Source organism: Ptychodera flava, chromosome 3, assembly GCF_041260155.1.
Source record: "Ptychodera flava strain L36383 chromosome 3, AS_Pfla_20210202, whole genome shotgun sequence".
Taxonomy (NCBI): Eukaryota; Metazoa; Hemichordata; class Enteropneusta; family Ptychoderidae; genus Ptychodera; species Ptychodera flava.
The window spans coordinates 36426607-36439767 of NC_091930.1; the positions used below are offsets into that span (position 1 = coordinate 36426607).

At 38.6% G+C, this 13161-nt stretch overlaps 1 protein-coding gene and 1 pseudogene across 1 annotated transcript; both read right to left on the reverse strand.

The window, feature by feature from the left end:
- Positions 1-1009: 1009 nt before the first annotated feature.
- Positions 1010-1510, reverse strand: LOC139129258 (sepiapterin reductase-like). Its single transcript, XM_070694902.1, has one exon. It carries the CDS (start codon positions 1508-1510, stop codon positions 1010-1012), a length of 501 nt encoding a protein of 166 aa, XP_070551003.1.
- Positions 1511-12097: 10587 nt separating this feature from the next.
- LOC139129259 (sepiapterin reductase pseudogene) lies at positions 12098-12895 on the reverse strand (annotated as a pseudogene).
- Positions 12896-13161: the final 266 nt, after the last annotated feature.

Sequence of the window (13161 nt, forward strand, 5' to 3'; positions counted from 1 at the left end):
TTGGTCGAGACGCGAAAAGAACTGTCGTATATTGGCGATATACCACAGCTGGCATACGCGCGAGCTCTATTTTTTGAGCAAAAATCATTTTTTGATGTACAACGCCAGAATTTCAATATACTGTTATGATATAATAGCAATATGAATAATTCATTATTATATTATATTATATTATATTATATTATATTATATTATATTATATTATATTATATTATATTATATTATATTATATTATATTATATTATATCATATCATATCATATCATATTATATTATATTATATTATATTATATTATATTATATTATATTATATTATATTATATTATATTATATTATATTATATTATATTATATTATATTATTTTATATTATATTATATTATATTATATTATATTATATTATATTATATTATATTATATTATATTATATTATATTATATTATATTACATTATATTATATTATATTATATTATATTATATTATATATATTATATTATATTATATTATATTATATATATTATATTATATTATATTATATTATATTATATTATATTATATTATATTATATTATATATGCATTCTAACTTTAAAACGATAAGTTCACTGATGAAGCTCATGACAAAATGACATACAGTGATAATGTCAGGTCGAATATCTGAAACTTTATGGAACAGTCACGTGTTCACTATTTCCTCCTTTGATATCTCACTTGCCACTATCGTAATACTCAACATGGCTACCACTTTTGTAGTTATCTTCTTCTAGTAACTTTGCCAGGTCTTTGCACGTTGATTCCACCGTTAAAATACTCCCGGTTTCTCTCATGTCAGTGTGCTTTTTCCTGGTTAGTGGGTCAACAATATTTTCCGTCCACTCCGAGTAAATGTCCGTGTCTACGGCGCCGGGTGCGTAATTCAACACGCGAACATCTTGCTCTTCGAGGGTCACGACTCCGAACAGCATATCTCTAGCGGCTTTCGCCGTGGCATATGCTGACACATAGGGCTGCGGCTTACATGCGTACGTCGAGGATACGTTGACGACCGTACGTCTGAGGCCTGAACTTGAATTTTGAGGTCAAGGTGATCACTGAGGTGATGTTGAAACCAAAATACTCCTGCAGCTCATTAGGATCATCGAAGTCGCAAACTTTTTTCGTGATGTCACCAAGTGACCCTGCATTGTGAAACAGCATAGCATGTGAGAACGTTCCAGATGGTGGAATGTCAGAGAACAGGTCGTGGAGGGTTGTCGATAGGGCAGCTATGTTACCCATATCACCTGTAACAGTGCGCACCTCGGTTCCACTTCCACGCCGAGCAGCGACTAGACTCTTGGTCCCCTGTAGTCCTGCTTCAGACCGGGCCGTCAATACAAAGAGCGAATTGTCTCCCACCTTCTCTGCGAGCTGTAGAGCAATACCACGGCCTATACCCCGACTGGCCCCGGTAATCAGACAGAAACACGGTAACCCAAACACTGGCACTGCGTACGAGTTGTGGGTATCAACCATGGCTCAGTTTAAGGATAGAATAGAGCAAAAATGTGGGAAAGTTTGCGTTCTTCGAAAATGGTGTCGATTATCAGCGCTATAGTGTGAGTCGTTCTCTTCACCCTTTAGCGTCGTTGTGCTGAATGGGGTGTTAACATTTTTAATAGACATAACAAAGTTTAATGTACCATCACAGGTCCAGTAGGCAAAATTTGTGATGATTTTTTCCTATTATTATCATAAAAAATAATTATGAATATTAATAATTATTAATATGAATGTTACAGAATATTAAAACTTTTTTACACACAATGTCGTCTAGTTTGTGTAGATGCCATCTGGAAACTCCATTGTTTTGATAATTATGATTATGAATAAATTATGATTATGATTAATAAAGTCATATTTTACACATTGTAATGTGCTTATGTGAACAACCCTCTGGAAACCCTCATAAAGTTTCACAATCTATGCCAAAATATACAAGTGACACCATCGCCCAGGTTTAGTCTACGGCGAGAGTTACCATTGCCCAGGTTCAGTCTACGGCGAGAGTTACTACACAGTGTATATAATGAGAAGGTAGCCAGCTCCACTCGACAGTAAACTGACATACCCATGAATTACCTCCGTTTTCTTCACTTCTGCATGTTGACTCTCAAAATTTCTCCCGGTGTTGGCAAGTCCATAAATCAGCCATCAAATCTACCTAGTTTTGGCCACTTAGACGGAAAATTTGTGAAGTTTGAGGCTGCGAGAAGGTATATATCGCCAATGAAATGATGCTGCCTTAGCGGAATCGACAGCATCCGGGATCTTTTAGGGCCGTTTGCGAAATTTGAATGTAGCCGCCAAGCGGGCCGAGGGCGGAGCCATGATTTAACGTTATTAGATATGCTGACATAATTGATCGTACGGCCAATGAACGCTCGTGACCTTTTTTACACATGAAAGTTACACTTACACTGTACGATTACTTCATGGTCTGTCCATGGATGTAAAAAATAGACATCCATGGTCTGTCCAAGGATGGAGGTGTCTCAAGTCAACGGTCCAAGCTATGTATGTGTGATTACAAACGGATGACGGGTTGCAGATGCGTTTGTTTATGATAGATACCCGTTTGACATTGTGAAAATATGTCAAGTTCAGCGCGACTTGGCGAGGAGACCTCAAAACAGCGTACGTACGTACAAACACGCAGTCACCTTCCAATTGAACTTGTGATTTTCAGAGATTTACAATGAAAATACAGGCAGCGTTGACTGTCGTCTATTTTGCTGCCCAACAAAATATTAAAAACACAGTCACGGACGTGTTTTACAGACAAAGCACAGACAATGTACCTTGAAATCGATATCTTTTTTGAAAAGGCGTTACGAGGACCTGTTACTTTTTTATGAATATGTTAGACAAATATATTCATGTCTTGCAAAAATACTGAGAAAAAGTAAAATTTTAATAATATTATCAATAGTTTTATTACAGAGCTTCCGTTAACGCAAAATCCTGCGTATTTCAAGCATGTTATTACTTTGAAGTACGCAAAGTAAAATGACGTCTGCGTAATCCGATACGCATTAAAAAGCGCAGTCTCTGTAACAAAGACATGAGCACACGTAGTTTCCCTTCAATGTGAAGTTTATCCAGGACTAAAAATAAATTGTTTGCTGATAAAAATGTTCATAATTTAGCAATATTTTGTCCTACATCCTGTCAATCACGTTTTCCTTCAAGTCTGTACCAATAAAAATGTAACAAGTTCAATAGAGTTCGTCGTTATTGCAAAAAAAAATGTTTTTTTTTCCGCTGCGCCCAATGCATACTTGTAAACCCTGAAGATCTCCTATTCGAATATCAAGTTTAAGTTAATGCTACGCAAACTTAAAAATAATAGTTTTATGCCGGTCTGCAAACTTATTCCAGATTATTGCAAAATTGGCCATAATTGCAGCCGTGATTCCAGTCTCATCTGTCCTGTGTGAGCGCGTGGGTTCAGTACCCAAAACAGGATTACAAAATCGAAACGTAGCTGTCTAAGTGACTATGCCTGATCTAAATGATCTGATGGTGATAACCATGGAAGGCCCGAGCCTAAGTGAATTTGACTTCAGAGCAGCGATGATAGGTCAAGCAGCGAAGGCAATAGTGGGAAGTTGTAGTCTAAATAATTAGGCCTAGTAAGAAATGAAAATCGTCGACAGAAAATAGAACAGAACAAATTGTGAAACTAATATCAAAGAAAAAACATTGTCACTGATGTTGTTTATTGAACACTTTATTCATTGACTTTTGAACCGGTTTTCGATATCGCGTAGACAGCTGTTATATATAGGTACGTACTTACATGTAGTCATGTTGTACGCATTTTTGGTACATTTTACGCAAATAGAAAAACAATTTGCGGACAGCCTTACGCAGATTTGGAAATCCTAACCGAAGCTCTGCAGTTTTATCACACTCAGAAACTGAAGCGAGGACTTTCTGTCTTCGGGAAAAAACAATTGACGCTACATACGGATGCAGCAGGGTCTATGGAAAAAACACTAAAATTTTGAAACGAGAACGGGCAAGAAAATGTCAGCACGTTTGTAAGCCTGGAAGTGTTAGTCGTGTTCCTTGCTATTCAAGGTATTTGTGGGTACGATGTGCACATGGCGGAGGTTCTTCGGGAATAGGTGGATACCGTGGAAACCTAGCTGTGATATCGCAGCGGCGAACGTGCGGAGGAGGGGCAGAGGAGTCGGTCACAGTTGATGACGGTGTGCTCACTATCGTCGGAAGTTCATCTGGACGTTTGTAATGGACGTACGTGATGACGGTGTCATCAAATAATATGGATAAGGTGTATATATTAAAATGCTGGCAAACACGATCGCAGCAATCTATATTGAGCTGCCTGCTGCGGTGTTTGTTCAGTTGATGCTGTCCCCGTTTCGCTGAAGCTACCACCTCCATTGATCGCATACCCAGTAAGCTGCTTTGGAGCAACCTTACGACTGCTATAAAGTTCGAAAAATACACCGTCCGACTAGAGAAATGAAACTCATTCCACGTTTTGATGTTGATCAGACACATGTACATTCGGGTCAACTGATGAGAGGTCTAATCAAAGGTCACGAGCGTTCATTGGCCGTACGATCAATTATGTCAGCATATCTAATAACGTTAAATCATGGCTCCGCCCTCGGCCCCGCTTGGCGGCTACATTCAAATTTCGCAAACGGCCCTAAAAGATCCCGGATGCTGTCGATTCCGCTAAGGCAGCATCATTTCATTGGCGATATATACCTTCTCGCAGCCTCAAACTTCACAAATTTTCCGTCTAAGTGGCCAAGACTAGGTAGATTTGATGGCTGATTTATGGACTTGCCAACACCGGGAGAAATTTTGAGAATCAACATGCAGAAGTGAAGAAAACGGAGGTAATTCATGGGTATGTCAGTTTACTGTCGAGTGGAGCTGGCTACCTTCTCATTATATACACTGTGTAGTAACTCTCGCCGTAGACTGAACCTGGGGAATGGTAACTCTCGCCGTAGACTAAACCTGGGCGATGGTGTCACTTGTATATTTTGGCATAGATTGTGAAACTTTATGAGGGTTTCCAGAGGGTTGTTCACATAAGCACATTACAATGTGTAAAATATGACTTTATTAATCATAATCATAATTTATTCATAATCATAATTATCAAAACAATGGAGTTTCCAGATGGAATCTACACAAACTAGACGACATTGTGTGTAAAAAAGTTTTAATATTCTGTAACATTCATATTAATAATTTATTAATATTCATAATTATTTTTTATGATAATAATAGGAAAAAATCATCACAAATTATGCCTACTGGACCTGTGGTACCATGATGCAATTCCGTTCTCCCAACCGTGGAGAGGATCGATGCAAAGGGCCATAAGGCGCTGTGAGTCATAGCATGAGAGTAAAAAACTAATACATCTATACAGTCGATAAAAATTGAATATGTCTATCATTATTATCATTATTGATACACCTACAAATTTAGTACCCTACTACACTCGAATATTGAATGATGACCAGTTTTCATCAAAAAAATCGCGCAGTTGTAGTACAGACCCTGTTGTTAATGAATTTATTATTACGAGTATTCTTGGTAAAAATCGATATTTCTGTCATCGTTGTGGACTCATAAGAGTACCCTACAGCACACGAATCCTAAATGATGATCAGTATTTATGCCAAATTCACGCAGTTGTATCGCACACCCTCAGAAATATGGAATATAGTTACATTGCATCAGCATTGCTCAGTATAATTTGATGGGCGGTCGCAGTACTGCCACGGCAGACACTTGTAACAGTAAATAATAGGAATGGGGCCGACTCTGATCCTCCCAAGCAGTGCACAGGCCTTCAAATAACTCATGTTTTCTTCACTGCTACTTGTTGCCTTCCGAAATTTCTACGCACAGGGGCAAGTCCATCGGCCAGACTTCGAACTGGTCTGGATTTAGACCCTCGGCCGTGCGACATGTAAAGCCTTGGTCATCGAGAAATGATGCGTCATTGAGGATTCAGGCCATTTGCACTGCAATACCACTCAACAGGCAACGTATCTGATTTGCATAGATTCAAAACTGGCGCATCACACTTGCATGACGTCGGTGAGGGGTGGATCGATCATTAGCATTTAGGTATGCCGATATCATCGATAGAACAGCCAATAACTGCCGCTGAATCGTGTGGCCAACTTTTGTAAGTATACAATAATGACAGAAATATTAATTTTATCAAGGATATTAATAGTCACAAAATTAATATTATACAGGGCTCAGCCCTTGGTGTCGCGCCAGGGGTTAAGATTGGCAATGTTATTTGTATTGATTCATGATAAAATAGAATTAATTGTTACTTCTTATACATTGTATGACCACTCAGTCTGAAAGGAGCTATGAAATTGCATAAAAGTTCGTGTTAGAGAGCCTCGTTTTCGTTACGCTGACCGCCACTGCAGTGAGGGATAAAATACGGCGAAAGGGTGGTCTTTAAATATCGACGTGCAGCAAAACGTACAATAGCTAGAACTATAATTTTGCTTTCAGTTGTAGCATACATACTAATGATCTGTTTTGCTTGGGTAAACTCACAAAAGTTGAGAAGATTTTATTTAAATCGCTACAAAGTGGGTGGCGAGGTCGACCCGCCAAATGCGGAAGTAAACTTCACCTTTTTCGTAAAACAGCTCGATAATGACCTTAGAGGTCTTAAGCCAAGCCGAAAATTTCAGAAAATATTCATTTAACTATTATCAACATTTGGTGAAATTTTCATGACCGTGCGACCATGGACATGTATTTGCGGCAGTGTTGAATGTTGGCATGCAGTTACCATATCGCTGTATACGTAGATCTCGAGGGTCTATGAGTAAACGAACACCCGTTACGCTACGTACACTCCACGCTGTTTACCGCGACCAAACCACTTGTAGTCACACGGCGCGGGTGTTACACGATTAATCTTTCATTTTTTTCAAAGTTTACTCCTATAATCTCGGGTCACTGATGTTATATATAAATTAAGTATTTAATTAATGTCACATTATGACCATCAATACTTAAAAAAGTTTTTTGCTAGTTACATGAGTTATAAAATGTGCCAGTCTAGTTCGAGCACGCACGGTAATGCTAGCAGGGATGGCCGCAACGCGCAGCTGTTTACCGGCTATCATTCTAGCCGCATCTATATTTACGTACTCGTGTGCGGGATACAGAGTAGCCGTATATATCCACGGAGAGTTTTTGCAGTCGATGTTATTTCCTACAGTTTTTGTATGCTTGCTAGCTACTAGAATGCGAAAACGGAAAAATCACTCATAAACGAAACAGCACTGCTAGTACGACGGGTGTCTACCACTATACTACGTGTACGGCCGCAGACAGCACTTGATAAACGTAGCCCTTCTGTCACCGTAGTGTTTTTTTTCCCATTTGCACTGTCCACGACTTTACCGAGAAGCCAGCCAGGCAGATTGTGTTGGCTAGTGAGGTAACACAAGCTTGCAGTCTTGCTTCCTCGTCACAATCATTGAAAACATAAACAGAACCGAAAAATCTGCCAAGTTAGCCGGTGAGGACCGAGAAAGAGCTGAAAGAGTTTACGTGTACACTCACGCTGCGCTGTAGGTCGCCATGTTAGATTTAACACATGAACGTCGCTGCATAGTCAACTTCAACGAGACTTATTTCAAAAACGGAGGCTTAAGCCACTGAGATTTTTTCAGATCGTATGGACCTACTCAAGATACGTCCCCTCCCTACTTCTCATGGAAATTTGACTTTGGATATGCTTTTGCGGCAGTGTTTAGTGAACGGCATTTTCGGTCGCTCGAAAACCATGAAAATAAGGCTAACGCAAAAACGAATCGATAAAACCCCATAAAAAATCATCGGCGAACACTAACTAAGAGTACAATTCAGCCGCTAACTGGAAACAGGACGGATGCTAAACGAAGGCTGAGATATCTGCGGATAAAATTCCGGCGAAAAATGCCATAACCGTCACTCACTGGCTAGAGGGCGCTGTTCGAATTTGAACTAAATCCCTAATTATGCATGCAAATGAAGTACCCTCCTTTCAGACTGACTATGCCCAGTTTCCCTCTGATTAAAGCAGTTCACGTACGTAGGTGACGACGTCAAACCCTGTAGCAGTGCAGGTATAGATTTTCTGTAATGTGTAAAAGTGTTGGACAAAATGGGCAATTTTACCATGATAACAGCCTATTGTGTCAAACAAGGGACGAATTATGCAACCATTATCATTGCAAAATTGACCGCACTGCCCACCTTGCACTTGCAAGCTGAAAACGCGTTCCGTCTAAAAACTGGCAATTTGTGTATCTAATTATTGACACAGGGGCGCTTTTCTAAAATTCCATCCCAGCATTCTTTGCGCATGCCTCCGTTCATATGCACGACAGTTTTCTCCCTTTTTCTATTTTTTATGCGTGATATTAACGATATTTTGTATCAGCGACAAGGTGGATAATAACACTTACTGGCTAATAAAAGAGATATATTTTATAAATGGCATGTTATAAAATAATAATTTGCACGTTTCGTATTTGTTTATTTTCGAGTACTCAAAAAACATGGCGGCGCCCATGAAAGTAGGGTACACTTCCGGTTACTCGCATAGTATATTATGAATCTGCGCATGCGTAGTCAGTAAGCCGCTGGCGCGACTATTTATAACAGGGTCTGTACTACATCTGCGTGAATTTTTCATGGAAAGTGATCATCATTCAAGGTTCGAGTGCAGTAGGGTACTTTTGTCAGTATACAACAATGACAGAAATATTTACTTTTCAATCAAAAGTATTCATAATCATGAATTGATTCATTTTTTACGCTCTTGCTATGACTGATAATGCCTTATGGCCCTATGGTCCGTGACCTGATTATGATCTGCCCTCATGTGACCGCCATCACACTTATCACGTCATAGCTCGACTGAGACCCGTGAACGCACTGATGCATGACGCTATCATGCCAGGTTATAAGTACCTTCCATTTCTAGGTAGCCAAATTAAAAAGCAGTTTCGATTACCCTACTGTTCCTACAGTACCCATGGTAGGCGTCCCTCAGAGTGTGAACGCAATATACGGAGTTCCAACATTTCAGAGCACCCATCTGGAGGAGGGCTATTTCGTTTGAAACATTCACCAGGGAGAGTTGATGAAAACGATATAATAAATTTGAAAATACTGCATTGAAAATTGAATTCATAGAAGGGATGCCATAAGAGTGTTTGAGATCATAATTTCTTCAAGAACGTACAAACAGGACACGCTTTTTGACGTGTATGGCAAAAATATTCCATATTTAAATGTAATCCGTTGTTTATTAACAACATGGGACTGGAAAGGGAATATGAATTATGGGGATGTACGTCCAGGTCTGACAAAGCAGCAGTCGGGAAATAATTACTTTATCACTAGTGCTAAAAATAGACTCGCTTCAAATTTATATTATTACACTAAGGAAAGATACACAACAATATCGGCTAGGAGTCCAGTGAAATGCACTTTCCGAAAGGTGAAACAGTCTCTGTTGACGATAGAAATGTCTCTGCTCTTCCTGATTTTCGAAGGCGAGATTGCCCCGTTAGTTGATTTGTTTACAGTTTGATTTGTTTATAGATAATTTATTATTCATTAGTGTATTTATTTGTACAATTATATCTATTTATTTTATTGATTTATTGGTTTATTTGCTAATTGTCATGGCGACTTTTGTGCAATATGGTATGTTAGCTGCCTTGCCAAGGCAGTCTGACCGATATTTATTGAAATTTTCACGAAGTTTTCACCGTTATTGCTCACTGGCATTTTTAGTAACGTTGACTTCATTTGAATTAATACTAATTTACAGGTGACATGTATCTTCCAGAAATATACAGGAAATGTTTCATTTTTTTCCGATTGGACCAGGGATTGGCATTTAAAAAAGACAAGCAAAACGTGGTCACAATTTCTAGATCTAAACCCTAAAACTTGTTTTAAACACAACATATAGATAATTTTTTTGTAAAACAGTATGTCAACTGCACTGGTTAAACATTAACAATAAAATACTTATGTCTTGCAATTGGCTCATATTTATCCAAATTTCATCAATATTTCGACATATGGTAATATCTTAGGAACTTCAAATTTGATGCCTGGTATCTGACATGTGATTCCTGAAAACAAGACATTTGACCAACAATCGGGAGAAAAAAAATCAAAAATACATACATACCATTTTTTTTTCTTTTTAACCTAAATGTCGCATACATTGTCCCCCTAATATAATAAAGTAATAACGACTCTCTTGACAAGATATCAATTGCAGATTATCAAAATCATATATTTCTAATTGTTACCTATCTACCTACAATCTACCTACCTACACACCTAGACACCTACCTACACACATACATATAAATTAGATGCTCAAGATAAGCTCTCTTTGATTTACCAAATGAGAGCTTAAAACAAAAAATAACATCGCCGTCAATACTTTAGTCTTTATAACAAAATACAATCCATAAACCGAACCGAAGACATTCTAGCTTCCCTTTTTGAACAACAAACTTCAGTGGAACAACATGTTAACACAATCAATCAATCAATCAATCATTCAACACATTTCACCAATCAAAAATTAATTTTTAGAAGCGACTGATAAAGAAAAGTCTGTTTTCGAAAGATCGCAGTGTCACATTAGTCTCTCCGCTCCAGTGCAGGTCAACATCAAGACACGTAGATTACGGGTACATCTCACCATGGCTAATCAACATTTTACATAAAACACCCTAACATAATATACGCTTATAATCTACACAATAGCATACACAGAACGCAAACAACTCACATATGAACGATGTGTTGAGTTGATTTCCCTTTTTTTTACATCCAGACAATTGAATACGCACATACGCACATGTACTGCTTCAAAATTATATGATAATCTGCAACTTTCCATACAGAACAAGTAGATCTGATCGTCGGTGATTTTTTTTGTCAACAGTGTTTTAGTGCAACTCTAATTTTAGCTTAGAAAAGTGAAGTATCGTACAAACTGAAACGTCGGTGGTTTGACTTCACTTCTCTTACGTCATTCAGAGTGTGCACCTAAAATATAGTTGACCATTATTTTGTGTTTTCTACATAGATTTTAGTGGTTTTCAGTACTTGAAAAATTCCAGTTTTTATACTTCCATTTGGTTTTTGATTAAAGTTGACTTTTTATATAATATTTGTAGATGCAACTTACAATTTAACTTACAATAACTGAATAACTGACAATTTTCACTCATTATGTAAACCTAATCGCTGTATACCAGTATTATTTCAAAGTAATCCTTCCACGTTAGTGCAAACAAGTGTCAAAGGATTGATGAGTTACTAAGTAACACACAGAGACGAGCTGGCATTGAGGCCACCTACATGGAATGGTAAAGGCATTTGTCAAGGCACAGGCGTTCAAAGGCACTACAATAAAACAATTAACATTCACTTAAGGTAGAACGCACCTCGGGGACAGACATTCGGACTCTCAAACTTTTACAATTCTCTTCTGATATACCACATGTAGGGATTCATTTTAAAGCTCTTGGTGAAAGAAAACTTTTCACCGGCTTAGTTTTTCGAAATTCGAAAATTTGTATTTTTCTCCATAGAGTTAACAAAGGGATATATCGGTAAATCTTGGGTAATTTGTTTCTCTAGTACCAAAATTTGCACGGTGACCCCCTATTTTTATTCTTGATTTTGAAAGAGAATGATTGAAAGATTCCTTGAGGAAAGTTAGAACAAAAGTTTAAGTCTTTCACTTTCGAGGTGCATATTACCTTAACTATTCCAAAACAAAGACAATTACATATCAACAATAGTTTTATATATATATATATATATATATATATATATATATATATATATATATATATATATATATATATATATATATATATATTTATATATAACGCTGATAAAGCTGTTGACAGTCGCAATGTCAGGTCGAGATTCAGGGACTTATGGAACAGTCACGTGTTCACTATCTCCTCCTTTGGCTTTGGTATCTCACTTGCAAATATCGTAATAATTAATATGGCTACCACTTTTGTAGTTATCTTCTTCAAGTAATGTTGTCAGTACTTTGCATGTGGATTCCACCGTTAAAAATATCCCTTTTTCTCTCATAACGGTGAGCCTTTTCCTCGTTAGTGGGTCACCAATATTTTCCATCCACTGCGAAGACATTTCGGTGTCTACTGAGCCGGGTGCGTAATTCAACACGCGAACATCTTGCTCTTCGAGGGTCACGACTCCGAACAGCATATCTCTAGCGGCTTTCGCCGTGGCATATGCTGACACATAGGGCTGCGGCTTACATGCGTACGTCGAGGATACGTTGACGACCGTACGTCTGAGGCCTGACTTCTTCGAGAACATTTGCATGAACTTTGAGGTCAAGGTGATCACTGAGGTGATGTTGAAACCAAAATACTCCTGCAGCTCATTAGGATCATCGAAGTCGCAAACTTTTTTCGTGATGTCACCAAGTGACCCTGCATTGTGAAACAGCATAGCATGTGAGAACGTTCCAGATGGTGGAATGTTAGAGAACAAACTGGTGAGGGCTGTCGACAGCGCGGCAATGTTACCCATATCGCCTGTAACAGCACGCACATCGATTCCACTTCCATGCCGAGCCGCGACCAGCCTTTTCGTCTCCTGTAGTCCTGCTTCAGACCGGGCCGTCAATACAAAGCGTGAATTGTCTCCCACCTTCTCTGCGAGCTGGATAGCAATTCCACGGCCTATACCCCGACTGGCCCCGGTAATCAGACAGAAAGACGGTACTCCGAACACTGTCATTGCATTCGAGCTGTGGATGTCAACGATGGTTCAGTTTAAGAATAGAATAGCCCAAAAAAGTGTGGGACAGTTTGTGTTCTTCAAAAATGGCGTCGATCAGCACCATTACAATGTGATTGAACTCACTCCCCGGGGGGAACTCCCATAGATGGCTATACGGGGAGGGTCCGCGCGAAAGGGGTCGTTTTTTGCACTGTTTGGTATCAGAAAGGGTATACTTTTCACGAGGTGTTGGTATGAGAAAGGGTCCGGTTTTAAACACAAAC